At 42.3% G+C, this 27,076-nt stretch overlaps 3 protein-coding genes across 6 annotated transcripts in view; 2 read left to right on the forward strand and 1 right to left on the reverse strand.

The window, feature by feature from the left end:
• The window catches only part of npr2 (natriuretic peptide receptor 2), a 45,324-nt gene extending 29,733 nt beyond the window's left edge, over positions 1 to 15,591 (forward strand). The window contains exons 11-22 of one of the 3 annotated variants that reach the window (XM_053853966.1): positions 3,152 to 3,256; positions 3,937 to 4,008; positions 4,515 to 4,674; positions 4,717 to 4,887; positions 5,670 to 5,838; positions 10,355 to 10,501; positions 11,888 to 12,011; positions 13,316 to 13,384; positions 13,472 to 13,646; positions 13,844 to 13,942; positions 14,708 to 14,799; positions 15,239 to 15,591. In XM_053853966.1, the coding sequence (XP_053709941.1) occupies positions 3,152 to 3,256; positions 3,937 to 4,008; positions 4,515 to 4,674; positions 4,717 to 4,887; positions 5,670 to 5,838; positions 10,355 to 10,501; positions 11,888 to 12,011; positions 13,316 to 13,384; positions 13,472 to 13,646; positions 13,844 to 13,942; positions 14,708 to 14,799; positions 15,239 to 15,301 (1,446 nt within the window). In that variant the 3' untranslated portion in view covers positions 15,302 to 15,591. The remainder of the gene's footprint in view (positions 1 to 3,151; positions 3,257 to 3,936; positions 4,009 to 4,514; positions 4,675 to 4,716; positions 4,888 to 5,669; positions 5,839 to 10,354; positions 10,502 to 11,887; positions 12,012 to 13,315; positions 13,385 to 13,471; positions 13,647 to 13,843; positions 13,943 to 14,707; positions 14,800 to 15,238) is intronic. The other 2 variants (XM_053853967.1, XM_053853969.1) reach the window with 2 other exon arrangements.
• A 2,179-nt stretch (positions 15,592 to 17,770) lies between these two features.
• spag8 (sperm associated antigen 8) lies at positions 17,771 to 23,175 on the reverse strand. 2 transcript variants are annotated; one of them, XM_053847618.1, is made up of 6 exons: positions 23,012 to 23,175; positions 19,951 to 20,110; positions 19,722 to 19,767; positions 19,491 to 19,605; positions 19,346 to 19,408; positions 17,771 to 19,117 (listed from the first exon to the last, which is right to left on the reverse strand). In XM_053847618.1, the coding sequence occupies exons 1-6, from the start codon at positions 23,069 to 23,071 to the stop codon at positions 19,010 to 19,012; spliced, it is 552 nt and encodes a 183-aa protein (XP_053703593.1). In that variant the 5' UTR covers positions 23,072 to 23,175; the 3' UTR covers positions 17,771 to 19,009. The 2 variants fall into 2 exon arrangements, with proteins under 2 accessions (XP_053703593.1, XP_053703589.1); XM_053847614.1 differs by lacking the exon at positions 23,012 to 23,175 and adding an exon at positions 21,202 to 21,573.
• Positions 23,176 to 26,572: 3,397 nt separating this feature from the next.
• Positions 26,573 to 27,076, forward strand: pmchl (pro-melanin-concentrating hormone, like). The gene has a single exon (XM_053848177.1). The coding sequence runs from the start codon at positions 26,603 to 26,605 to the stop codon at positions 26,990 to 26,992; it is 390 nt and encodes a 129-aa protein (XP_053704152.1). The 5' UTR covers positions 26,573 to 26,602; the 3' UTR covers positions 26,993 to 27,076.

The raw sequence follows: 27,076 nt of genomic DNA on the forward strand, positions 1-27,076 counted from the left end.
CAACATTGGCTTACAACTCTCTGCTACAGTGAATGTTGAAAGGTCCATTTGTATTTCTAAGCAGGATATTTCAATGGTTTCAAGCACTGTTTATGAGTAAGAAGAATAAACCCGTGCTCCTCATTTGGAAAGCAGGCATGATAAACCACCTACTAGTAATGCACATCTGGGTAATGCTTTAAACTGTGGTGTGCTCACCTGAACTGAACTCCCAATCCACTTCCCATATATTGATATAAGTTATCAGTTCTACCTCAATGCTTCAATGACCTTGAGGACAACTAGTGTCAAGTGCAGTTGACCCAAGATTAGCCAAGCACAGTGCCACAATCCCTTCAATGGTTCTAGGCCAGCGCCAAAACCTCTCTCTATTCAGTGAAAAGTTCTGAGGTTTGTGAAAACCAGGGCTGAAAACATACCTCTGCGAATGTTGATCATGCTTGTGGCTGAGACTTAAGACTGACAGCTGGGTTGTCTGTGGCAAATGTTCCGACTACTATAGAACATTTGGCTCTTCGACGTTAAACTCCAACAAACTACTGAGGAACCGGCCTGTCTGTGGAAACTCTCTGAGAGAGCTCGCGCTGGGACTTTGGTTGTAAACACACCTCCATCAGGACAAGCTATTGGCACTCATTTATCCACAGTATCAGTAAAACATATCAACCGGAAGTGACTTTATTGTGCATGAGGAAAGACTGAGATAAAGTGGTAACTCAACGTGTGGCCAAAATAGAATTATTTTACTGTGTTTTAGTGCTTCATAAGAGTGATCATCATCTTACTTAATCCCAGAATTTGTAGGCTTCATCACATCTTTATCACAGTAGTTAAATGTGACGTTGAATGGACCAGGGGTCATCCGACCTTCAAGGGCACTGTGTGACCCGAAGGGTGACAATACTTTCAGTCCAGACTTCTGAAATCAGGATAAACAATGGATGATAAATGATATTCCTCTCGAATACTTGTCTCATTGACTTTTTACAAGTGTGTACAAAATAGAGTGTGTAACAAAAAAGAAAAAACAAACATAATAAGATGGTTATTACATGGAATTTTTAATTCTTATTATTTAGTAATTATCATAATAATAATGTTGACCAGGTGACCTCTGACCCCTGGAATATTGAAACAGGTTTTGAAAAGCATTAATGTGATCTATCCCGGCTAAAAGAAAATGGTGCTTGCTGAATCTTCCATGTAGTGCTCAGGTTTTGGCAAAGAGAAGGTGAGAGTCACTGTCTCTGTTTTGTAAATGAGTACAGAAACAACATTTTATATTACAATTGTGAGCACTACCAACATCTTTTGGGAACAGAACATCATTCTGCCTGACCTCCATCCCCATCATCATTGATTGACATGAGATGAGTAAACACATTCAGTTGTTGTTTTGTTGACTGAAAGGAACCCATGTGAAAGGATGAGGATAAAAGCAATGAAGACACTGGTGAGTGTGTGCATGATGTGGGCGTCTGTTTTGCCTGTAAAAGCAGTGTCATTTCACATTAGAAATAGACTTTATTCCTCTGGAATAAAGGCACCATTGCACTTGTAGCGGTGCCAAGAAACCTCTAGTGCTACTGACGCTGGCACGAGTGTCAAAACACTCGTCCCCTGGCTACAACATAGTGAGGAGCCGCTACAAATTTAAGTTATACATTTGCATCATTAAATTCTATGGTCATTAAAAAAACAGTCACAATTAAAATCATCTTGTTTTTTATGGTTATACCTCATTATGTTTGGCTGATTTGAGTCAGTTTACTGTGGCCAAGCAATTCAAAGGAAGAGTGAACTCAAGTCAAAGATCAGAATTATGATACTACACTTTGACAATCCCATTGTGTTCAACCATATCTATTGTTACATGTATTTATATTATATTATATTATATTATATTATAAAAACAATGATACCCAAGAAAAAACTTATTATATAAGTATTATATAATCCAACACACTGACTATTATTTACCCATTTCTTTCTTCACTTTCTTTTTTCCCTTTTTTTTTGCCCTGAATGTTTGATGTGTTTGAATCTGCTCCTTCATCGTTGTTGCGATCGTCCGTTTGAGACAAGTTTAGAAGAAAATAGCAAGAGGGACTGGTGGAAAAGTACTGTGTAACATAAATGCGGTCGGGGGATGGAAGGTATGTGTTGCACTGGCGAACCTGTACATCATCGTATATACTGGTGCTGGACACCAAAAGAGGGTCACAAAAGAGGGAAAAATGTTTGAAATGTATGGAGCATCACGCAGGGGATCTGCCTCAGCTCCAGACAGGCAGAACTAAACAAACGCACGTGACATTTATTTGTTGATGAACACGTCATCTCATTGAGGATTGTGTCTCGAAGCTGTGTGAGCTCCTAACCTGGTCAGTCAGCAGGGAAATTAGGGAGAAGCCTCGCACCAGTCTGCAGCCCCGGGCAGACGGGTCCATGGTCAAACCTCAGGCTGTGTAAAAGCCAACCAGATGGAGAAAGAGACACATTTGCCGGTGGAAACTTAACCACTTGTACTCCAGCGCTCGCCTCCCCCTTGTGGTTGCCACCCCCACCCTCCTGGATGTGTAGCAGGGGAAATGAAATAGGCCAAAGGGTAGGCTAACTTGGTCCAAGCTGTGAAACAGCAGTGACAGCTGTCAGTCAAGTCAGTGGAAGTGAAACATTCACATAAAACGTACCAGCAATTGTAAAACCTCCTTCTCTCCTTGTGCCGGCTGTGATACGCGTGTAAGAAAGCATCTTTGTACCTCACCTCTCACTATTGTAAAAGGCGGAAAATCACCTCAAATGTTGGAAAGTCCTCATCTTGTAAAACCAGTGTGTTTGATTTTATATCATTTTCCACTTGTTCCACTCTTGTATTCCTGTTCGTAGAATCTCTCAACACCTCACACTTTCCCTTTTCCTACACTGGCACACACACTGGCTCATTCATAACCTCCACTGGCAATTTATGCGCCCGCACATGTTTCGACCGGGTGCCGAGTGCAGGAATGTGTCTCAACATGAAGAAAACGACACTGCGGTGACTGGCGCACTGCAAATAGAACACGGCTCACAGTTTTGTCGCCAGAATATGATGTTTGAAAATAGTCCCGTTCACACTTCTGGGGTGTCTTTGTGTGCTCATTTTCAGATGCGGGACATCCAGTTCAACCATTTGACCCGGTTCATCGGGGCTTGCATCGACGCGCCGAACATCTGCATCATCACAGAGTACTGCCCGAGAGGCAGTCTGCAGGTAACACTTTCTTTCTGAGAACTGCTCTTCGACGCTTGCTTTCATCAGGAAAACAATGTTTGTTACCCCACACGACGAGGAACAAGAGAGTGGTTTCAAAGAAACGCGGCCGAGTCGACCCTAAAACATAAACATCCGCCAGCTCAGGGCAGTGGTCGCTGCAACTTGATCACAAACTTTGTTCACCCCAGTTCTTCCTTCTATCCCTCTGTCCATCTGGATGACATGTACCATGATTAAAGGCCAAACTAGTGCTGTCGAGTTCCATGTTGCTTCTTTTGTGTTTGTATTTGTTTGTATTGTTTTTACTTCATTCATCTCAGGGTACTTTACATATAGAGGTGGCCTTCTCCATACTCATTATGCTTGCAACCCAAGTCAAACACAGGCGCATCTACAGTCGCTTAAGCTTTTGCGACTGGCCAGTGAAGTTGAATTCAAATGAATCCTCCAACAAAAGAAGCAGAGCATGACATGACGGCAACAATACAAGTCATGAGAGCGAGTTGCACCAGTATAGTGGTGTATATGTGTGTGTGTGTGACATCAAATTTGACCCTTAGTCTTTGGCAATGTTTTGAGAAAGCTGGCTGTTGTGCGGATGCCACGTGCATCGCAGTATTTCGAAGGACTGGGCAACATTAAGAAGCAATCATTTTCCCTGTTTATTCTGGCTCCAGGATATTTTAGAGAACGAGAGCATCAATCTGGACTGGATGTTCCGCTACTCCCTCATCAACGACATTGTGAAGGTACGTGCGCGGATCCATTGAACTCTGTCATGATTTTAAAATGTGGAAGAGTTTTGAATGAAATGCCTCGTGAGCACTTGAGACTCAGGGAACGTCAGGGTTGCCATGGTTTCACACAGATTGAGGATCGTAGGGCACCACGCATTCACTTTCTGGAACAGCACATCCAACTTGTTTCCATCATAGAGCGTCAAGTCAGAGGCAGGATTAAAGAGTTGGAGAAAAGTGAATTATGGATTAGATTTTCCAAGAGTCTTTCTGTCTGGAGATCTGACATGATGGAGATCAGGAAGGGGCCGTCACACCGAGAGGTGAAGCTTAGCCGCTGGTGTGACGCATCATTTCCACTCTGTATTGATACAGCCAATACCCCTTCTGAGAACTCAAGACTCTCCAGTGACACTGCCATCTTTCAAGCACTTTTTAAGCCCTGCAGCGTATTATTTCCATATTTGTGGATGCATGTATGACTTGCTCCGTTGTAACTGGATGCTTCTCTCTGCCAGGGAATGAACTATCTGCACAACAGCTACTTCAGCTGCCATGGAAATCTGAAGTCATCTAACTGTGTGGTGGACAGTCGATTTGTTTTGAAAATCACAGATTATGGCTTGACCAGCTTTCGCTCGTCCTGCGAGAACGACGAGTCGCACGCTCTTTATGCAAGTAAGTTGGTTTTACGGCAATTCCAAGGAATTTAAGCTAAAGCTTGTCGTCACCTAGAGAAGCTCTGGACCCCTCCTGAGCTGCTGATATACGATCGGCATCCGCCTCAGGGGACACAGAAGGGGGACGTGTACAGCTTTGGCATCATTCTGCAGGAAATAGCGCTGAGGAATGGGCCCTTTTATGTGGAGGGCATGGATCTGAGCCCAAAAGGTAAACATGGCACAGTGCTATCAGATGATAGGCTCTCTTGTTATCAGTGCACAATACGCCTTTCATCAGTTATCAGCTACTTTTGCAACCATCTCACCAAATCCGATGAGTGGCCCTTGAGACACTGAATTGTAGATTGAAGCATCGGTGGTCCCTGGAGGCCGACGGGGCTCCAACAACAAACTCCTTGATCGACTACTCCCATGCTTCAGTGTCACCAGATGCTAATCAGACTTTATCTGAGGAGGAAAGGGCAGAAGCTTATATAACAGGAAGTGCATTTATTTGGTGTTTGGGTGACATTTGAAAGTGGGCCAGGGTGAGGTCACAGTTGCAGATCACAGACGTCTACAAAACACACATGTGCAGGCCAGATGTCAATGGCAGGTGGAGCCTCTCCACCCCCTGGAAAAACACTATAGAAAGGGAATATGAATCATGGGTAAAAGAAACGCTGATATGAACCAGGAAGAGACGTCAGTAGGAGAAAAATGATGGCTCCCTCAATGGTTCTATTCCAGCTAGAAGCTATGAGGAGTTTCTTCCGTGATCATATCTGAAATGACGTGACCTTGGCTCGGCTCAAATTTTCACGATTTTATGTTTTTTTTCAATGTATGAATATATCATTTAAGTCTGTTATGAACAACATATGTAGCTTGTGATGACTTTGTGTATTTACGTCTTTTTTTGCTGTAACCAAAAACTCCAAACAATGAAGTCAAAACCATCTCAACTTCTGTCATAATGTCATTATAAATGTTTTTTTTCTCCTCATGCAGAGATTGTTCAGAAGGTGAGAAACGGTCAGAAGCCATACTTTCGCCCAACAACGGACAACCGGTGTCACTCTGAAGAACTGACCATTCTGATGGAGGGCTGCTGGGCAGAAGACCCGGCAGAGCGCCCAGACTTCGGCCACATCAAAATCTATATGGCAAAGCTTAACAAGTAAGGCTCAGAAGTCACCTTCATTGGAGCAAAGACAAAAATGAAACGTTCTACTATTGTTCTTTGAGGTCACTGTTGATCTGATTTAACAGCCATTTTCACCCTTGTGGCCCAGTTGCTGAGCACATTTGACAGATATTACATGGAAGCAACACACTGCCTAAAGTCCATCAAAGTGAAACTATTCCATTTGATTTAAATTATATTTGTGAAATAAAATTGCGGTTTACCAGGCGAAATGTCTGTCGGAGTCAAATGTTTCCGTTAGCAATCACCAAGATTTTTGCCACATGAGACAAGTGCAAATTAAGGAGAGGAAGCTTCTACCGATGGCTGTCTCCTGCTTTTTTCATTAAGATTGTGTAAATGTTGCTACGCACTAAGAGTCATCCGAAGGTTAGAATAAGAAGGGAGAGGCGCATGTGTACACGTAGGCCTGTGTGACTTCGAGAATGTCAGCTGGTGCAGCCTGATGTATTGCTGTCCATGTGAAGCGGCTCAGAGTGAGGCCCAGTTTATGATTGATAACTTGCGATTCACTCAAGGATGCTTTTGAGTGCATCCCCTCTCCAGTGTGTGAGGCCTTAATGCTGCTTATTTTCATTAGCAGAGTGTGAGTTGTTGACAGTCGTGATGGATGGGCTGTTATTTTTGGTGTGTATGCAACAAGAAGGGTGTTCAGAAGTCAACTGTAGGCTTCAGGAACTTTGCTGACCATGAATAACTGACCTCTTAACAAGCATGCATCTGTTTGTCCATCGCTATTTATACAACGTCTTCGCATTGTGTCTATGTGGAAAGCTGTGTCACATTCATGTTGCTCAAGAGACCAGATTCTATATGAATTACTGCACTACTATCCAATATCCAATGTGCAAGGAGCTCCAAATATCTTTGCTGAGCATGGTTTATCTTAAAACATCATACCCGTATCCATAGCAACGACAACAGAGCGATGTTGCGAATTGTGATGTTACGCTACCACTGTTAGAACTGCCCATATTTGCTTGAGAGATGTTCATTTTTACTGTGCACATTAGAGATCCATAACAATCCGGTCCAGCCTACGAAAATAACTTTAGTGTTCATCACACTCTTCCAAGTTCCCATCATTAGGCGCTGGAAGTAGACAGTCAATGAACTTGGATACTTTTCTGCTGCCTCAACTCGATCTGAAGTCTTTCTTTGTCTCAATGGTAAACATTAAGATCCCCAACACTGATGTTTGTGTTGTCGATTTCCTGGTAGTTCTTGTCAGGAAACAACTGGCTTAAACAAAAAGTAGCAGACGGAATTAAGCTGCTGACCAGTTTGTTCTTTCACCAAGAATGCATTTGTTAACCACAGCTGTTGGTGGAATGTCCATGACAGAATGAAGGCTTAGACGCACCACACCGCAAGACAGCATAATGAAGAACAGAGTGTCAATGGTTTGTTTTATTTAAATGCAACATGAGGCAGGAGGGACTCTCAGACTGCGTTCCATGTAAGTTAACCAGGCTGGAGAACTGAATCTGTCCTCACCAGCTTTGAGTACAGGCCACTCCAGCTGCTTGGTCTGTTGGGTCCACTGCATATCTTCATCATGAAATTCACCTTTGTTTCAGCATCTACAAACTATGATTTTGGCCTGAAGTATAAAATGTACTTTTGTACAGAATATTCCTGCGCAAGGTCCGATGTTGGGTCATAAAACGTCCACATCAGTTTTTTTTTTTGTACCATGTGTAGTGCAGCCTGTAGTTTGAACCAGAATGTAAATGTTTGTATTTTAGTTCTCTGAGAATTTCTTCCACATTCTAGCAAAATTGGTAAAAAAATTGAGATTGAGATTGACTTAAATTGTGAACAAAATTTGGGAAATCATAATCAATACCCATCTCTACATACGCTCTATGGTACTATTATGTATTGAACTGTGCTTCTACCACACACCGTCACTCGCTGTTCTCCTGAACTACGGTGGCCTCAGGAGGACTTGAGGCAAATCTCAAAACGCTGTTGCGATACACATTGGTTGAGATCAGATTAGATTAGATTAGATGGCTTTTATATTCATGGCAGTGGCCACACCACAGTACACACACAGCCCAAGCACATGGAAAACCTTCTGTCTACCATGGAACAAGTTCGATCATGACCATGTTTGAGCATGTACACAGTGTTGGATACAGATGCAGCAATAGGCCACATGTTAGATGAGTCTGAAGGAGTTGCTAAAGCTACATTTTTAGTTGTAATGTTTTGGTTCAAACTAATGCCAAGCTAAGCTAAAAAGTGGGAAAAGTGGTCTTAGATGCTGCGCTTCCAGAGTAGTTAGAGACCATCAATCCAAATCAGTAAATCATCAGTAAATCGATGCATAAATAATGGGAGTCAATAACAAGATTTCTAGATTAGATAGGTTTTGACGGTGATGAAGTAAATACATTCTCAGGGCAATTGAAGTATTGAGACAGAAGCTCGTGACAGTTTTCAGTATTTCACAGGCATAAACACGGAAAAATCCATATATTTGAGACTTTTGCTTGAGGTTTGCTTGACAAGTTCGATTTGGTGGCTGTAAGTTGAAACCCAAAGATCAGTGGAGCCCATTCAGACCTGCTCTGGTGCAGATGCTCCTCATGCACAGTACACAGACTTGTGTATTGACTTTCTCTTTACAAGAGTGGTGCTGACCTCAGTGGCAAAGTAGTTAATGTGTTAAGTGAAGGAACCTTTCCTCGCTCAGTTCTTATCGGAAGCAGGAGGCCAGACACTTCCTTCCAGGTTATTTTGTTCTATGCAAGGAATATTCAGTAATCGGGCTTGTTCTTTGACAACAAGAACACTTGCAGTATTTGATCATACATGGCTTAGAAGCGACAGTGTTCATCTCTGAGTCATTTCTACTCAAACACACGAAGGACGTTTCTTTTATTTAATCCATCCTCTGTTTACCACCATGATTCATTCATTTGCATCTTTGTATCCAAATCGCCTCAGAATGTTTTGTATAACAACTTCAAAAGCTGTTGACTCATTTAAATTCTTACTTCACTCTCATGTTCAGGACTCAAAAATCTCTTCAGGTGGCCAATGTTGGATTTTAGCATCTCGATTTATTTGAAGTTTATTTAGATGAAATTTATTCATTGACCTTCTGAAAGGTGTCAAACAAATTGGAAAATCTACCGTGAGATGACTAAATCTGCCTTCTGTCAATTGCCTTATGTTTAGGTCAGTCAAGCGTGCAGAAGCTTCCCTCTCCCAGAAACCCACTCTAACCGATCTTGAGAATACATATACAGTCAGGACAACCGAGGGATGTCACTCCCGCGTGTCCATAGTCTGCACCAGGACCTCCTCCCAACCGCACATACAAGTGACAAGTGACAATCTCACTGGGGAGGCAATTCTTCCGGACAGTAAAGAGCAACGTCCTGTCTCAGGGCGAGAGTCCACGCACTGGCTCTTTTTGAATCTTTGACCACCAAATATAGCGTCTTTGTGACTGGAGCGATCCATCTATCCACCTCAGAGGTCCTCCTCTACTTACTCATGAACATGAAAGTAGAACATCAGAATAAAGAGGAATACAATCTTTCACCAACCAAGATCTCACACATAAAGAAAAGCAAATTCTCTTCTCAACGTTGTGTCAACTATTCAAAGTGAGACAGTCTCTGGCTAATGTAGGTTTCAGGACCTCAGTGATGAGACTACAGTGGTGCCTTGGTTCTCGAACTCAATCAGTTCCAGACGGCCAGAAGCGATTTGTTCGAAATCTGAATTTATTACATTACAATTAATGGAAAAGGAAATAATGCGTTCCAAGCCTTAAAATAGTCTTTTGTAGGAGTGAATGTAGAGTGTCTGCTGCAGGTGCGCTGTTCCTCTATGTGTGTGGCCGCTGCATGTGGGAGGGGTTGCCGAGTGAGTGACGTCTCTCCAGAAGTGAAGAGGTGCCCGGTGCGTGTCCAGCTCTGAATGTGCGCTTCTGTGCAGTTTGGCTGTGACAAAGTCATAAACCAAGTCACGCTCTGTCCCAGACTCGCCTCATCCCTGTCCCAGCTCCAGCCCACAACAGGACATCAAACCCTGGAGTGAGCGCTCCAGCCTCGGAGGTGTGGAGAGCGAGCACCTCCCCTGTGACACTCTACCACAGTCCAGTGTGGAGACAGGAAAGGTTTTACACCTCAGTATGAAGAAGAAACAGTCAGTAAATGTAGCTAACGGGACACGTCTGCATACAGAGGCTGCGTTATACACAATAACAAAGCGCGTTGTGGGTCAGCTGATCGGTCCGCGCATGCTATGGTTTTTCCCGCTTTTTTCGGGGGCGTTCGAGTTCTGGATTTTCGTTCGAAATCCGAAGCAAAAAAATGTTTTCTTCAAACTCCAATTCCGGGATGTTTGAAAACCGAGGTACCACTGTATTTTCTTTACTGATCCTCATTTGTGCTTAATCTGCAGCATTGTTTAAGGGTTATTGAGGTGTTGACTCAGCGAAATGATCCGTTTCGTGCCTGTGCAGGGAGGGCAGCACCAGCATTCTGAACAACCTGCTGTCCAGAATGGAGCAGTACGCCAACAACCTGGAGAACCTGGTGGAGGAGCGCACACAAGCGTACCTGGAAGAGAAAAGAAAGGCCGAGAATCTCCTCTATCAAATCCTGCCGCAGTGAGTCCTCCACAATTAACAAGTCCTGCAGCTCCACTGTAAATAAGAGCTAATGAAGAGGTCGGAATCATGAGGGAGACTTCTGGGCAGAGGGCGCCTAATGGCTTTCCCAGGCATGAGAGAAGACACCAGTACGTCACCTCACCTCACACTCCAGCAGAGGACTAATCTGCCACGGCTCTTATTAATTCGTATTTAGGGCAGATGGGGAGATGACGGTGCTATTGTTGTGACATGAATGTGTGAGGGCACGGTGGTAAGGTGGGAGATCTGTGTTTCGTGACTCTAAGGTGACTGAACCTGTGTTTCATCTACAAGAGCGAAATAAAGGCGCCCACCTCTTAATTTGTCACGATCCACAAGTAGCTCCCGGGTGGTGCTCATGCACCACGCCCTTCTTCCGGATGTGTGCCCTTTTTGCAGGAGCACTTCCTCTTTAAATTTGAAAAGGAACAAAAAGAATAGGAAGAGAAGGATGCACGTGCCTGAAAATCAACACATTTTATGAAAACTTTCATCCTCAACGGACCCTCAGTCTCTTACAGGAAATGCAAAAATGCTTTTTCACAACCAGGTCTGATTTAGGAAGTGTCAAATTCAGAACCTTTCCATCTGGTTCTGGGTCAGATCCAGGTGACGCCGTCAAAGGATGCAGGAGTATCCTCAAACTCTCCCCAACTTTAGGAAGCAATGGCTATGGTGGAAGTTTCAGGTTGACTGACTGAGCTCCTCAACCGATCGTTCGATCCTGTGCTGGGCCCATATGTAGCTTCAGATCAAAAACTGGCTTAGTCTTTTGGCTTGGCTTATTCTTCTTCACAGGTGATAGTTCCAACCATCTTCCTTTGTCCACTATCCAACATTCAGTTCCCTGTAGCAACAGTGTAAGCAGGCCCGACCCCCCTGCTCCCCAGAAGCCTCTCGCACTTTTGGAGGAATACAGAGAGGTACCCAGGCCAACAGAAATAAACAGTCACACAAGCACCTTCTGAGCCTGGAGGCTTTTCCAAGTCTGTTATATGTAATATATGCCTCACCCATAATATACAGAAAAACAATTCCTCAAACTTCAACACACCAAAAACTCAGACTTTTCCAAAAAATCCTGTCAAGGAAAAGTGTCATAGAGGTTGTTTTCTAGGTGTTTGATGGGGCTTACGATAAGGAGACTTTGAGAGGAGGAGTAAGTAAAGGGCAGTGCCAATGACAGTTTGTTTTAAATGGCATGTGATCTTAAAACCGATGGCTGGGAATTGCTCTTTGAGTAGAATACAAAGAGCGCTGAAGAGGGAATCAGGATAACATGAGGAGTCATGTTTTCCATGTTTTGCATGTGTAATATCCTTCACATCTCTAACCCCCATCTGACTTCCCCTGTGCCTGCAGCTCAGTAGCAGAGCAGCTCAAGCGAGAGGAGACCGTTCAGGCTGAAGCCTTTGACAGCGTCACCATTTACTTCAGTGACATTGTGGGCTTCACCTCCATGTCTGCAGAGAGCACGCCGCTCCAGGTACGGTATCAAACAGGGAATTGGTCTAAGAGCGGTGGGTCGTGCTGTAGACCGATACACCCCCAGCGCTAGGTCTCCATACCTGCAGTGTGCCTCATCCTTCCCACAGTGCCTCCGCTCCCACACACCATGAAAAGTACAGCTGTTTGGTAGAAGATTGCTGACGCAGAGTTGAGTCACATTCTCTCAGAACGTACAGAGTCTCTACAAAGAGACGGAACTTTCAGAAGTGGGTGTCTCTGAATGATATGACTAAAACGGTGAAGGACTCAAACAAAATCCCAAAGACACAAATGAAGTGAAATTGCCGGTGACACAAGCACAACTAAAAAGCATGAGGCCAAAGAAATTGGCAGACGGGTCAAACTCAAGGTCCCATTCAGCCCATGACATTTCAAATGTCATCCACAGCCTCATTTCATGTCCACGGTTAATGTTCCATCTGCAAATAGCTCTTCTACTACTCATACTACAAGCATTAATGGAAGTTTTTTTAATTTCTTAAAGATTCCTGTTTGGCTTTGTCTTTTTCATTTAACCCCACCTGCAAGTGAACCACTACCTGTACTGAACATTCCGGAAGGGTTATTGATTTGTCCGTGACTTGAGTGAAACACAAACAATATGAGATTGATGATGAGCAAAGTAATAGATTAAAACCTCTTGAAAACTGAAGGAAAACTCCAGAAATCTAAAAATGGAAGATTGGCTTCACTCAAAAACTATAGAGCCCACTGAGTAAATGGGTAAAAAAAAAAATCATTTCATGATTTAAATTAAGGTATTGTGGACAGACATTTACAGTATGTTGTTCATTTGAAAATTAAAAAGTCTATGAAGTATCAGACATAAAGGTTGGATGTATTTAAAAAAGCCAGATCTGTGTTTCTGCGTGGATATCTGACACAACGATGATGACACTGCCCTGTCTCTCCCCCGAAAAGTCTTAATATTGAAAAAAAAAAAAAAAGCTACACATTGTGAATATGTAAAATGTTTTGAGCATTTATTCATACAAGTATAATCAAGTTGCACTATGCAGTATGTAGCCGTTGAACTCATATTACACGTCCCTGGCCCTCGTCCTTTTGCAAACTCAACATTTCTGCCTCAAGCACAAAGTAAAGGCTCTCCCTCAAACCGAAAATGACAAAACAAACTTTGCATTTCACATCTGATCTCAGGATCAAAGTGATACGCTTCATTTTAAATTTCACGACAAAATTCTATTTTATTTTATATTATGTTTTTTTAATATGAATGCATATGTTCAAGGTAGCGTGACTCACAGACTCTGTATGCAGGTCGTCACCTTGCTCAACGACCTGTACACATGCTTTGATGCCATCATCGACAACTTTGACGTCTACAAGGTAGCCTGCTGCTCGTAATGTTTTGGTCCTCTGCATGGGCGCATTTTGTTGACAAACAAAACAATGTGTGCGTTGGACTGTCCTCAGGTGGAGACCATCGGCGATGCCTACATGGTGGTGTCTGGTTTGCCCGTGCGGAATGGCAAGCTTCATGCCAGGGAGATCGCCGGGATGTCGCTGGCTTTGTTAGAACAGGTTAAAACTTTCAAGATTCGGCACAGACCCAACGACCAGCTGAGACTCAGGATAGGAATACACACTGGTGAGTCGCCGTCCATTTCAGATTCATCCAAATGTTGTGGTCAGACAAGGCAAGCACAACTGTGTTTTCCATTCACGCGAGGTGTCGAGTGAGTGTCGGCTCATGTGTTGTGGGCCGCCACTTCACAGTCCTTGACATCGTCCAAACACGAGTGTGTGTAATTGACATCGAATTATTTGATGTGTCTGCCTGTGTAGGACCAGTGTGTGCTGGTGTGGTCGGTCTCAAGATGCCCAGGTATTGTCTGTTCGGCGACACAGTCAATACAGCGTCTCGCATGGAGTCAAACGGAGAAGGTGAGAGTCCGTTGTGCTTGTGCCGCTGTGCTGTGTGAAAAGCAGATGAATAAAGGTCCAAGTCATTTACAAAACCAAAGAAGCCTTGAATATCGAGGCAAATATTTCCGGAGAACAACATTGGTCTGTGATGCTCCATGGCCACGGTAAAAAGGAGCTCATCTCTGTGAAGGCGGTATAAACAAACAACATCAGAAATTAAAAAGCAGCAGAGAACCTTGAGCAAATGTAACAGAGGAAACGCTCTGATCCAACTGTACCATTTAAATCGCCTCCACATGTCAGGCTAATGTCATTGCATCACCTACTGATAATTTTTTAATATTAAGAATAAGAGAATTAGAAATTGAATGCATTGATGATTAAAAGTTACGGTATGTCAAACTTGAGTAGGTGATGGCAGATGATATTTGAAGCAGATGTTTTCAACGTTAAGTGTGTATTGAAGTCACAAACGTGCAAATCATTGAACCACTAACGGGTCAACATATCTGTGAGTTATTGTTTGATGTTAACATGGTAAAGTTGCCTCTTACTGATCTACTGTATGTCAGCGACACAAAAACAAGCACCTCGAAGAATTGGAGGACATTTTGCAAGCAGATGATCAGATGTATTGATTAACTTCCGAGCAGCTTCCTCTATTGTTTCAACTCTGATAAATAATTGATGGCTCAGCTAAAGGTCCATAGTCAGCGTTACTGGATCTGCACCGTCGCCGACTCTCTTCCTGTTTGTCACCCAATTCTGCTCTGCGTTATCCAGCCCTGAAGATCCATGTTTCCTCTGCCACCAAAGAAGTTCTGGATGAGTTCGGATACTTTGATCTGCAGTTACGAGGCGATATAGAAATGAAGGTGAGATTGAAGGCCTTGCTTTATTCACCTTGTTGTTATTGTTCAAAGTGAACTCATACAGTAAATACATGGTGACAGACAAAGACTGTATGCAATGTGGATGAAGTTGGAGGAGGTTGACTTGCTGTGGCAAACCCTGATGGGAAATGCCAAAAGACTGTATATCCATTATCGATAGCTGAGGTTTTGACAAATGACATGACAAATTCTAAAATGATCATTTCTTGTGCAGTACACTACAACACAACACTCTGTCAAATCGTAACTGACTTCTTGGGTTAGTCTTTATTATGACAAGGTTGAAGCTTGTACCCGGAATTGTGTGACAGGGAGGTGCTGTGGTGGGCAGGGTGACTCTCTTTGAAAGGAAACATGATCGAGGACGTGACCCCCACCCCACCCGTGCCCACCGATGATGCTATTGATTTGTGTGTTTCAGGGCAAAGGCAAAATGACAACGTACTGGCTTCTGGGAGAGAAGACTGATGTGTACGTCATCTGAGCTGATGACAGCAGCAGACGCTCCCACATCTTTATTTGTTCTAGAATAAATCCTTCTGTGTCGACCAAACGCAAAAACAATCCCGGGTATATTTGCTACCTGAATACTGTAATGAGTTGTTTTTTATTGTATGTTTTAAGAGTGATTTTTTTTTTCTTTTGGTCCTTTCTATATTCAGATTTGGATGTGTTCAATGATGTCTTGATATATTCTAGGAACTTCCAGTGAAGGCAAATGATGTCACTGTAGACGTGTCAAATGTATATATGTATATCCAGGATACTGTAAGATATTTTGTCCAATAAACTGATTCAAACGCTGTTTCTTTGTGGCTTTGATGCTCAACAGCATCTGATTCCATCATCTATGTGTCTATCGAGACTCTTCGGAGGTCCTGAAGATCTTCGTGATTTGTGTTACCCCAACAGAGTTGAAGAACACAGGGCGGGCTGGCATCACAGCTCCATCATGGTAAAGAAGCAATTAAAGTAGAGATGATGTAACTTCTGTTTTCAGCCTTTAACATTGCTTTTCTTATCGATGTTTCCCTGAACCAGGAAATGACTGCATGAAAGTAGCTCAGTTCGTAGCTGTTACAACATCAACCACTTCTGTGATGACCTATGATGCGGATTTATACGATTTGAGTTAGTGGCTCTGTATTTAAAAATGTTTTATAAATTTCAAAAGTAACAGCGCGACTCAAGTTGTGGACAGATGTGTGGGTGTAGCTGGGATGCAGCTGTGCTACGTGGTGATGACCTCACCCCTCATTACATGTTAATTATCAGCTCCGGAGCGAGGGAGCTGTTCCTGTGTCGTGGCCGTGTTTTCATCTCTGCTGGAGAACATCTTCCCCTCTGCACGGCTGTAATTACCACCCACTTCCTCCCAGTGTCACAGGCCTGCTAGCACCTAACTGGGGAGGGTGAAGGTCTCCGCTGTTATCGCGCAACTGTCCAGCGACTCTTCTCCGGTGACCATATCGAGTCCAAAGCCTCTGAGCACACAGGAGCCAAGCTGCTGCATCAGTACAACTGATCAATAAAGACTGAAATAGAGCAACCGCTGGACGACTTTTCTCCTCCAACCGGACTGGACACTGCCTGAGGAGACTTGTGTGAAGAGCAGCGTGGGTTTGGTTTCCATGACAACAATATCTTCAGCGTGGCTTCACACCAAAGCTCAACCTTCTGCTCCTACCTTTCCTTTTGTGGCTGTCTTCATTCATTAAAATGCATTCTAGAGAAGACACTGCAGGATTCTGCAGGGAAGTCTCAATGACCAGGATGCTTTTGCTACTGTGAAAACCTGTTTGAGGAAAAGTCTAGTCGTAATTGATCGCTTTAGTCTTGCCACATCCTTCAGCATCAACTAAAAAGGAGTAGAGTGAAAACAAGCTGCCATGATGTTGCTTGCCCAGATGCTCCTTGCTCTTGTCTTCTGCTGTTGCTGGCCCCAACCAGACAGTAATTGAGAACACAAAACACAAGGGGAAGCAATGATAGAGGCCCAGTCTTTATCCCACTCCACTGTAATGACCAGCTGTCTTCATTCAAGCTCATCTTCATTCTTAAAACGCAGAAGCTTGACAATACGGTTCTCTTGAGTTTGTCCATGCTTGAGTGTACTGGAAACTGGGGGTTCTGTTTTGGATGCCCACAAAAGGTCTTATGATCTGTAAGTAGTCATTTGAAAACAACAACCAATGTGAAATAAATAACCTTCACAGCCCTTTGCCGATAAAAAAATCTGGGTCATGATGAATGGATTAGGATCTATAATTTTAAGTGTTGATCCCTTGCCATTGAGCTGCCATAGTTATTAGAGTCAGGACGAAAAGCCTGGAATAGAGATTTGGAGCAAAGATGGCCCTTTAGTTGAGCTCTATATCTTTTGAGATGCCACCTTCAGCACGTCCGAATGGCGATGGAGAGTGTGAGAAAGAGGTGAAGAAGTGGGTGCAGGCAGGATGGAATCATTGGAGAAAAGGCACTGAGGAAAAGACAGGAGGCAGAGCTGGAGGTAGCAGAGATGAAGATGCTGGGCTTCTCTCTGGGAGTGAGCAGGATGGATAGGATCAGGAAGCAGTAGATCAGAGGGACAAGGTCAGAGAGGCTAGATGGAGATGGTTTGGACATGTATAGAGGAGAGAGAGCCAGTACATTGGTAGGAAGATGTTGAGGTTGGAACTGCCAGGCAGAAGGTGGAGAGGAAGGCCAAAGAGGAGATTGATGGAGGTGGTGAAGGAGGACATGTGGTTTGGAGGTTTGAGAGAAGAGGAAGCAGAGGACAGATGGAGGAAGATGATCCAACTACTTGTACTTGGAAAAGAGGCTAGAACTCTATTTTCAGGCATAGTGAACTTCAACACACAAACCACAGTTCACACAAAAATGTAAGTTTAATAAAAATATCATAGTTTACAAGAATCCAAGAAAAAAATTTATATGAGTATTACGAGCTACCTAACCTAATATCATTTACCCACCTTCTTTACACCAGTTCTTGTATGCTTTTGTGCTTTTGCATTATTGCCACTTCCCACAGGTGAGTATGAGAAATAAAGGGGCACCTTTCATCACACCACAGCTGAGCTTGACTTTTGACCGAGCAGGGACAGATAATACATTATACTACTTCAGAGGCATTTTCCCTCAAATATTTTTTGATCCAGAAACATCATATTCAACATACTGTCAGTAGTCACAAGGTACCGCAACAAGCAACTAGATGATCAGAATAGAGATGTACGAGAGGAGAATTGTCATCATGTGCGCTCAAGTATGTGATCATTTGTGGGGGAAATTAAGACCTGTGAGACTAGTCTGAAGTCCACTCTTAGAACCCGCCACGGCGGCACCTGGGCCTCAAGGTTCTGATGGGAAACCTGTATTCCTTGAATACCTGTCATGAAGCATGGACTTGCATGCAGGCACAGCTTTACACCAAAGTCCTCAGCATGTATGTCATTTTATGTTACACACAAAATGTCTCCTCCTTAGAAAACATGGCGAGTAGGCAAATGAATGAGGCAGGCAACTTTTCCGCCGCTCCATATTGGCTGCAGAACCTCACATGTCGCTGACAGATTAGCTCCCGTGTATTATCCCGTCTGATAATGATATGTTTGGAGGGTAGATCAGCATGAATACCTGCTGAAATGGTCTGTCGCCATAGCTACGGCTTATGATCCCCCCGCAGGAAGCTGGGGGCGGAGCAGAAGGATGCAGCGAGTGGTGGTGATTGGCAGGAGACAAACGTCCATCAGAGGTTTCACCATTTCCTACAGCTGAACACGGTCAGAAGTCACAATGTGAGTGAAGGGCTGTGTGAGGCAGAGAAGCACCTGGAGGAGGAACGCCACAGAAGCAGCAGCCAATTACTGCAGGAAATACTATCACCCATTAGTGAAAGTGATTTTAATCCAAGATCATTCCCTCGACCACCATATTTTATTACCACCTCACTCATCATTATATATCAGCATCATAATCATTCACACAGTTGCACCTTTCCACCTTTCTGTCAAGCTTCACCTCACCCTCAAATCTTCAATACTAAACATAATCCTTACATGTAGAGTCTGATCCGATACAGTAGTCTGTGTCTTTATTTTCATGCACTCTGGACTTTTTCAGCAATAAAAATTCTACTCTTGACTCTAACAGAGATGAAGAATTTGAGCTAAAGCGTCTGAACAAACATTCATTCACATCCATGTCCAGACACTTCCTCCAGCCGCTCACTGATGGGGGTGCTGAACTTGGCCCACTTATTGAACGGTGCTGTCGGGGTCCGTATGTTAGTCACGCCCTGCAATGAGCAAATATCTCAAATTATGGATGGCAGTGAAGGAGCATAACAGGTAGTCAATCATTTCTCTTCACATTTTTGGAGTCATACGTATGGTTCGCCACATGCCAAGAGCTACGGAGAGAAAATTCTCACACGGCTTCACATGATACATGATAAAGGTTGGACATACTGACGCAAAATTACAACCATTTAATCCACCTCTTTTTCTTTTTTTTTACTACTCACATGTATTTTCTTGTAATTTTCACTCCAGAAGGTGACAGCCTGGTCCTTCGTGTAGTCATGAGACTGAAGCAAAACACAACACATATCAATCTTCCCACGCAGCATCAAACAACTGCGTTGGTATCTTCCATTAAAATCAGACAACCTTCTTTGGCAAAGGGATAGCAGGAACAAAACCCTCAACGCCAAAATCTCTCTTGGTTGTGGAGCAGAAGTCCGTTTTCGGGGGTGGTTCTCTTGAATCTGCCTCAAGCTTCTCACTGAAAAGGTTTGTGAGACTTAAGTCAAATGAGCCAAAATGAATGACCCCACCTCCCACCCCATACGTTCTGTAAAGATATAAACATCCATCTGAACTCCTCGCGAAGACGCTTACCTGATCATCTCAGCGATCTCCTTCTCTTTGAGCACTTTTCTGACACCTAAATGACAAAAAGAGCGCCTCAGTTGTTAAAAGTACACATAAAAATATAGTGTGTGCACAGCTGAATCTCAATGCTGAGGAAGGGCAAGCAGTCCTTAGGTGAGGGAGCACAGACAAGGCCAGGCAGTCCAGACGCCAGCAGCACCTGGGGAAGTTTGGCATAGTAAATGGAGGGACTTACCCTTCAGCCTGACACCTGGGCCCTTAGGAGGGGCGAAATATGCTCTCTGCGTTGTGACGCTCTCCATTTTAGAGTTCTGGTCCACAGTGAGGATTCCCCTGTGTCCATATTTTTGGATTTTGGCCCATGTGTCTGCGGAGTCGATGGCTAAAACCGCCCGCTGGTTAAACAACAGACGCAAACGTAAATATGAAGTTGTCCACTGATTGTGTTGTACAGAGTCAGGCCACATGAGAGGCAGCCTCTTGTCGGCCACTACTGCCAGCACTTGTCTCGGTGACGTGAACGCAAGGCCACAGAAGCAGTTCAAGTGTCTCATCACACACGACAGAGATAGTTCAGAAAGGATGGAAGTATGCAGCATCTTGTTGGAGCCGGTCCCCCATGTACATCAGTTTTAAAGACGGATGTTAACACTGCAAAAAGGTGTGCGCTAAAATGCATGCAAATTGTGCAGACTATTTTAATAAGCAAAGATTTAAAAACACATATATAATGCAGTATAAACATTCATTTCTGCTTCCAGAAAATATTAAGTGGCATTACCTTGAAGAAAGTAAAAAAAAAAAAAATTGCAATGTTGTGACACAGCCTCCTTGGTAAACACAATTAGAGAGTATTTTTTTTATCCTTATTACAGTCTGGAAATCTTAGAAGACAAGCATGGCAACCACAGAACGATTTATTGGAATCATGTAGAGACTCCCATGTTCAGACACGCTGTATAATTATGCAATTGGCATCATACCAAGTGGTCATTTCTCACAGTCCAACTACTCAATATCGCCCCCAAGTGATAAATTACTTTTTTTTTTGTGGCTCAATTTAAAGGAGGGACAGATCCGGGTAATACAAGTAAGAGATTTTCGCAGTTTCTATCGTTCTCACATACATTTGTATGTCTCACATACTTACTGTCCATTATACTATATATTCACTGAAAAAAAATGAGATACTGTGAAACTGAGGTGAGAGACTTTTTTGTGCATTTGCTCTTCTGTTATTATACAATGGGACTATTGTGTGGGGGCAGTAAATGTCGAATTTAGTGACAGGACAGGAGATCTAAAAGAAAAAAAAACTTTTTGGGAAAATAAAAAAATCACAGATGAAAAGAAGAAATACTACTACTACTAATAATAATAATAATAATAATAATAATAATAATAAATAAATAAATAAATAAATATGGGTGAAAAAAGTAATATTCTTATTTTGTAAATTATTTTCAGGGGCAAAATCCATGCTCACCTCTTCCACCCAGTTATGACGCAGAATTTTGCAAAGTCTTGTCTTCACTGCCTCTTGAGCCATCGCACCACGTTAAAGACAGAGTGTGAGCTTGCAAACAGGAATCAATTTGGGTCTCAAGCAGACTGGTGTAGTTACAATAACTTATTTATGTCATCCATTCTGTTTGTGGCCCTGACAGCGTTTACCTTGAACACCAACACATCTGCTTCGGCGTGATTCTACACACACATCTATTTATAAAGCGGAGCGTCTTTGTTCTTTTTCTTCAATGGACTTTAATGATCATAATCCCGCTTCTTTTCAATTGAGGTTCTCAGTAGTAAGCAGCCTTGTTGTGGAACAGAAGCTGGTGAATACATTTGCAGATGAAATGACAAGAAATTGTAACGCAGATGTACAAAGATGGTTGGTGTGACATCATAACTGAGGATTGCTAAACCATTAATAAACATGATCTTAACAGCCCAGAGAGGCGAACTTACTTAAATTCACTTAAAGGGAATCACAACTTTGAAGACCCAAAATACGAGTAGTCCTTAAAGTTACTTGTTCGACTGGATGTGAGCTGTGACTTGAATTTGTTGTGTCCAAACTGTTCCAGAAAAGGACCATAGTAGGTGCAGGTTTTTGTTCCAACCAATCAAGTACGTAGAGTTTAACAAGGTGGTCTCAGCTGAAACAACCATACGCGGTTTGCACACCCCTGCTTTATAGTAATCAAATAATTCTAAAATCCTAATCCTTAAATATCTTTGCATTTTTTGGATCTCTTAACAACTGTATGAAACATACACATGATATTATCCCATCAGCCTTTTTAATATAATAAAATAAGTTACATATTTTATATTATTAGTCATAGAATCTGATCATGCGGTGTTATGTTGTTTCTTTATGGATTAAAATGTCCTTTCTTCCATGTTTAAAGAACACTTTACACTGTGGATTTATGTCCTCTCTGACTTAAACATTTCAATAAATATATAATCTTAAATACTGCTTAAATTACTCAAGTAACTTGAATTACGAACAAAGTCACAAGAAAAATTCCCTCAGGATAAAATAAGTTTTTCTGATTCTGATTTTGAATAAATTGATCCCTGAATGATTAAATTGCTGGTTTCCATTGCCTTTGACCGTAGTGTTTGTGAAATACAAAAAAATGTTTCACACTCTGTTGATGGAGGAAGAAGCCTCAGGAGTTTCAGACTCCTGGAGTCCTGGACAGAACAATGGATTCAGTACTAAGATGATTGATGGCTGCAACAGTAGTTGACTATTCTATTCTATCAACTCCTACATTCTCTGGTTACTTTTTAAATAACCTACACATGTGATGTTTGTATCTGATTGTGAGGTATGTGTTTTTGTTTGTTTGTTTTTTTCTAGTATGTTTACTGGAGGCAATGAGAAACTTGGACAATTTTCTGCAGATGTTGTTGTGTGTGTTTTTTTTTTCAACGTAAAACGTAAATGTATTATTCCACATTATTATTATTAATTCAAGTTAGAGATTTTTTTTTTCTCAATCGTAAAAACACAATACGAGCAGTACTGTGAGTTGGGAGTATTTCTAGCTATTTTTTTAGACATTTCTAGACACAACAATTCGAAAACGTTTTTAATTCAACTATTTAACTAACGCAAAGGTTCTGCAGCACTATAATGGGTTTGACTTGTTTGTGGTTTCAAACCAATTCATTTACACGAACGCGCATTCCTCACAAACTGCTTTTACCTCGCGGACTCCTTCAAGAAATTGAACTTTAATCGTAGCGTCTCGAACAACTTTAGCTGTGCGACTCACCTCTTCGACCCAGTTATGACGCAGGACTTTGGGAACTCTTATGGCGGTGTGCTCACACATTATAACCTTGAAACACGCTGACGATACCAACAAAACAGAATTTTGTTTTAAAATGATCAACTATTATCTGCCACCGTTTTCATTCCTTCTGCGGGCGGAAGTGTCACCATGGCAACGGGCACACGCCAACAGCGAGCGTACGTGTGACGTATAAAACAAAATAACAAACACTGACGACATTACTCGGCAGGACTCGATATCAATTGCTCCTCCTGACGAAACACGTTACATTTATTTTTGATATTACATTTATTCTGCAATTATCTGTTAAAAAATGAATATAGTTTCTCTGTATCCATAACCCCGAAAACATCGTCACTAACTTTGTCCTCAAAAATAAATCGATATCTTTCATTCTCAGAATCGCCCTGTCCCGCCAAAATTCATTGTATGTGAATTAGAATTCAATTTGAATTTAAATACACTTAGAAACGGAAAGAACTTTCATTTCTTTCAGACATTATTTTGCTTTTGTCTTTAAATTGCCATAATGAGCATGTATTTATTTATTTATTTTAAACTTTATTTTATTTTTTAATGTTATAACTGTGTATGTATACTATACTTCTGTGTTGAAAAGAAACACTGACATAGTTTTCTGTAATTGACTATATAACTTTTTGTTTCATTTTCTGAAAAAAATATAATTAATATTTATATATTGTTAAACAGATAAATAAGTATTTACATTTATTGATCACATATCGCAAACTAGTAATTCATTTTCATTTAATATTAGTTTGAAAGAAAAAAAGATTCATTGAAAAAACAAACAATTCTATAAAATGCACGTTTCCTTGAAACATTTCATTTGGGAGAGGTGAAGCTGAATTCAACTGGAAACAAATTAGTGAGAAAAGGTTGCTTTACTTTTTTTTTTTTTTTTTTTGCCATAGCCTCGTCTCCTAGTAACAGGAGTTGTCGTCCTTGTGGTGCAATTAAAGTGAACAAAGCTGACAGGCTGTTCACCTGCGAGGGAGCTTCGGTTAACACCTCCTGGTCCATCAAACTAATCATCCCTCCAATTAGTAGGGTTTTTCCAATAGAACCGGTCAGTTGCATGCCAGAGTTTCATAACATGTTTCTTAAGTATGTCATTAACTGCAGGAAAGGGCCCGAGTCTAAGGGAGGAGAGGGGTGGTGAGAAGGGACAAGGGCACCTGATACTCCAAAGGGAGACTTTCTTTCTTCTCATATGATCATCAGCATTTCACTTTGCTGTTAGGTTTGTTAAATAAATATATACATATTTTGGATAAAATGGAAAAAACACCAGTCTGGCACCATTTGTATTTGACCTTCCCGCAACAGAAACTAAGCACAGAAGACAGTCAAGTCAGTAACAAAATGAAATTCTATTAAGGTCAGCCTTTTAAAATATAGAGTCGTTTGGAGAGCATGCTGCGGTTGGAGTTTATGAGAATTTCAAGGACCATATTTTTGATCACTGAACTTAGATGATCCTTATCAATGTTCTGCATGAAGTTGTGTCTCACTCCTAATTCATGCTGGTGCTTGCCTGCACTGACTGCCCTCGCTGCTGTGAATGTGAAACAGTCGCACAGCTCAGAGTCTGTTGCTGAGAGACGGAAGCGGCGGGTCCTCCTGATGCTGCAGGAATCTCTCGCTTCAGGCAAAGTCAGAGCTGAAATGCAGCACTTGAGATGTGCAACTCTCAAACTGCTCCTCATCACTCCAAAACATATTTTCAAAAATAAGCACGGGATTTGAGTCTATGGTGATTGAAAGAGGGTATTTATTGTGGATGGTGCATGATAGCACAGTATAGATTAAGCATGACAAAGTATTTACATTTAAATTTGTCTCAACTGTTTCATCACGGGACAATTTCCGAGGTGAAAACCTTCAAATCAGTCAGCTTTCAATGAGGCACTGAGACATTCCAATTCAAAGATACATTATTTCTTCATCACCTGCCGGCAGTGTGTTGGCCACAGATATCTTGGAATAATAATCTGGCAACTATTAACTCCCTTAAAAAGTACCTTGGGACTGATGGCTTAATTTTAAAAGCATGCCAACAATCTCTTGAAATTTGTTAAGTTTTGAACAGTTTTTGAAGCTCGGTAACACAAGAACAAACCAGAACCCTCAAAGGTCCAGACTATACATTGACATTTCACATTTACCTCATCTTAAAAACAGTTAAGATGGTCTTGCTTAGTCTCATTTTGTGTGTGCTTGTGTAGTAATATTTCATTTTGATATGCTGTATTAACACATTGCCCTTAGAATCAACCGGATATATTGAACTAAACAGTAGCTGAAGTCCAACTCTCAGGTGGAAAAATCAAAGCTCCTTAACTAAAAAAGGAAAACATTTCGTATGTTTTTGTGTGACTTTTGTTCTTTTTGGTCACTGTCCAGAGTGTTGGAATGGTATCTCTTGGAGAGGAATCTCTTTTTTCATTCTTTCTACTTGGCTGCCTCCAAGACAGATAGGCAGACAGACAGACGCAAACGTTCACACAACCTCTCTGGCTCGGGGAAGTTAAATTTAGCACTCTGTTGTTTGTTCTTGAACAATTCTGATAGAACATTTCTTGTTCTATCAAGAATTCTTGCTGTGGAAGAACAGCGCAATATTTGACAAAGCAGAACAGCAGGGCATCCAAGACAGTGGGACAAAGTTATCCATGCTTCATTCTCCTTCTACTGTTTCTGTCTCCCAAAGTTGCACCACGCAACTAATAATATATGCATTATGTTCAGACGGAGCTCTGTTTCACACCCTTCATCTCCATCCTTTCATCATCTTCCTGGCCACAATGCAATGTCTGCCTCTGATGGAAAGGACTACGATTCTAAAAGCAATGTTCGGGTTTTATCTTTGATGCTGTCGCAGGTGTCGGGCGACTCCTTTGGCCTCCTTATGAAAGATGGAGAGATATTTTGGCTGCTAGTGTACTCATGAACAAAGTGTTATTTCGAAGTGGCTTGAGTAGACACATTTCAGGTGGATAAATTTCACTCTGATATTGACTTAATCATTCTTTGATGTGAATGTCCAAACAATTCCATCACAATTGAAAATGTAAAACTCCTGTCACACCCAGTGTGACACGCTGGCAGATGATCTTTCTCCACGAACGCAAGAACATCACTGGCCTTAATCCCAGACAAAACCTCTCTTTTTGATAAAACAAGAGTGACGGTGATTGAAAAGATCATCTTCAAAACACAAAAAGTCACTGGGGTGTATAATCCGATCTCCAGATTTGAAAGGTCATAATGGCTTATTGACGAACCCCCTCTGGTTCATTCAACCATACCTGCCATTGTGCACCACAACAACCAGGACTTTAATCAACTTCCCAAAACCAAACACTTGAGCACTGCAAGCCTTCTGCTTAGCTTCATCTTAATGCCTTCGCTTAATTTCCGGCACACCAGGGGGATTCATGATGTCATACAATCAATAGTCCGAAGACTGTATAAAATGAGTTGCAAGCTCTGAACATGCAACGCCTTCGAAGCAGAACTCATCCCGATCGACTGAAGCTCGGCAACATGCGACAATCGCTCATGTCCCTCATCCTTGGTGCGGCGCTGCTGTTCCAGTGCTCCTCGCTCTCAGTTTCCATTCCCATGGGCAAGACTGAAGACGGCCTGCTGGAGCAGGAGGCGCTGGCATCTCTGCTGGGTGACGACGCAACACAGAACAGCTTGAGCGAAGGCGATCTAGCAGCCACCGGAAAACCCAGACGCCCTCGGGTCATCGTTGTCGCCGATCCGAGCGTGTGGAAGGACTTACGGATGCTGCAAAATGGACTGTCCATCTACAAGAGGAGGGCCGAGGACGAACACAGAGAGGGCCAAGACATCAACATCCCCATCCTGAGACGGGACACCATGAGGTGCATGGTGGGACGAGTCTACCGCCCATGCTGGGAGGTCTGACGACAGACCAGAGAAGCAACATCCTCACCACCATTCTGACTTGTTCTTTATCACAATTATGACTCAATACTCCAGACCTGAGAA

Source organism: Synchiropus splendidus, chromosome 1 (assembly GCF_027744825.2).
Source record: "Synchiropus splendidus isolate RoL2022-P1 chromosome 1, RoL_Sspl_1.0, whole genome shotgun sequence".
Taxonomy (NCBI): Eukaryota; Metazoa; Chordata; class Actinopteri; order Syngnathiformes; family Callionymidae; genus Synchiropus; species Synchiropus splendidus.

Excerpts from the sequence above, each read along its gene's own strand:
- pmchl (XM_053848177.1), top strand. The coding sequence starts at position 26,603 with ATGCGACAATCGCTCATGTCCCTCATCCTTGGTGCGGCGCTGCTGTTC.
- spag8 (XM_053847614.1), bottom strand. The coding sequence starts at position 21,264 with ATGGCTCAAGAGGCAGTGAAGACAAGACTTTGCAAAATTCTGCGTCAT. Across the intron at positions 20,111-21,201 it reads GTCATAACTGGGTGGAAGAG|CGGGCGGTTTTAGCCATCGA; the intron begins GTGAGCATGGAT and ends TTGTTTAACCAG. Across the intron at positions 19,606-19,721 it reads GAGATCGCTGAGATGATCAG|TGAGAAGCTTGAGGCAGATT; the intron begins GTAAGCGTCTTC and ends AAACCTTTTCAG.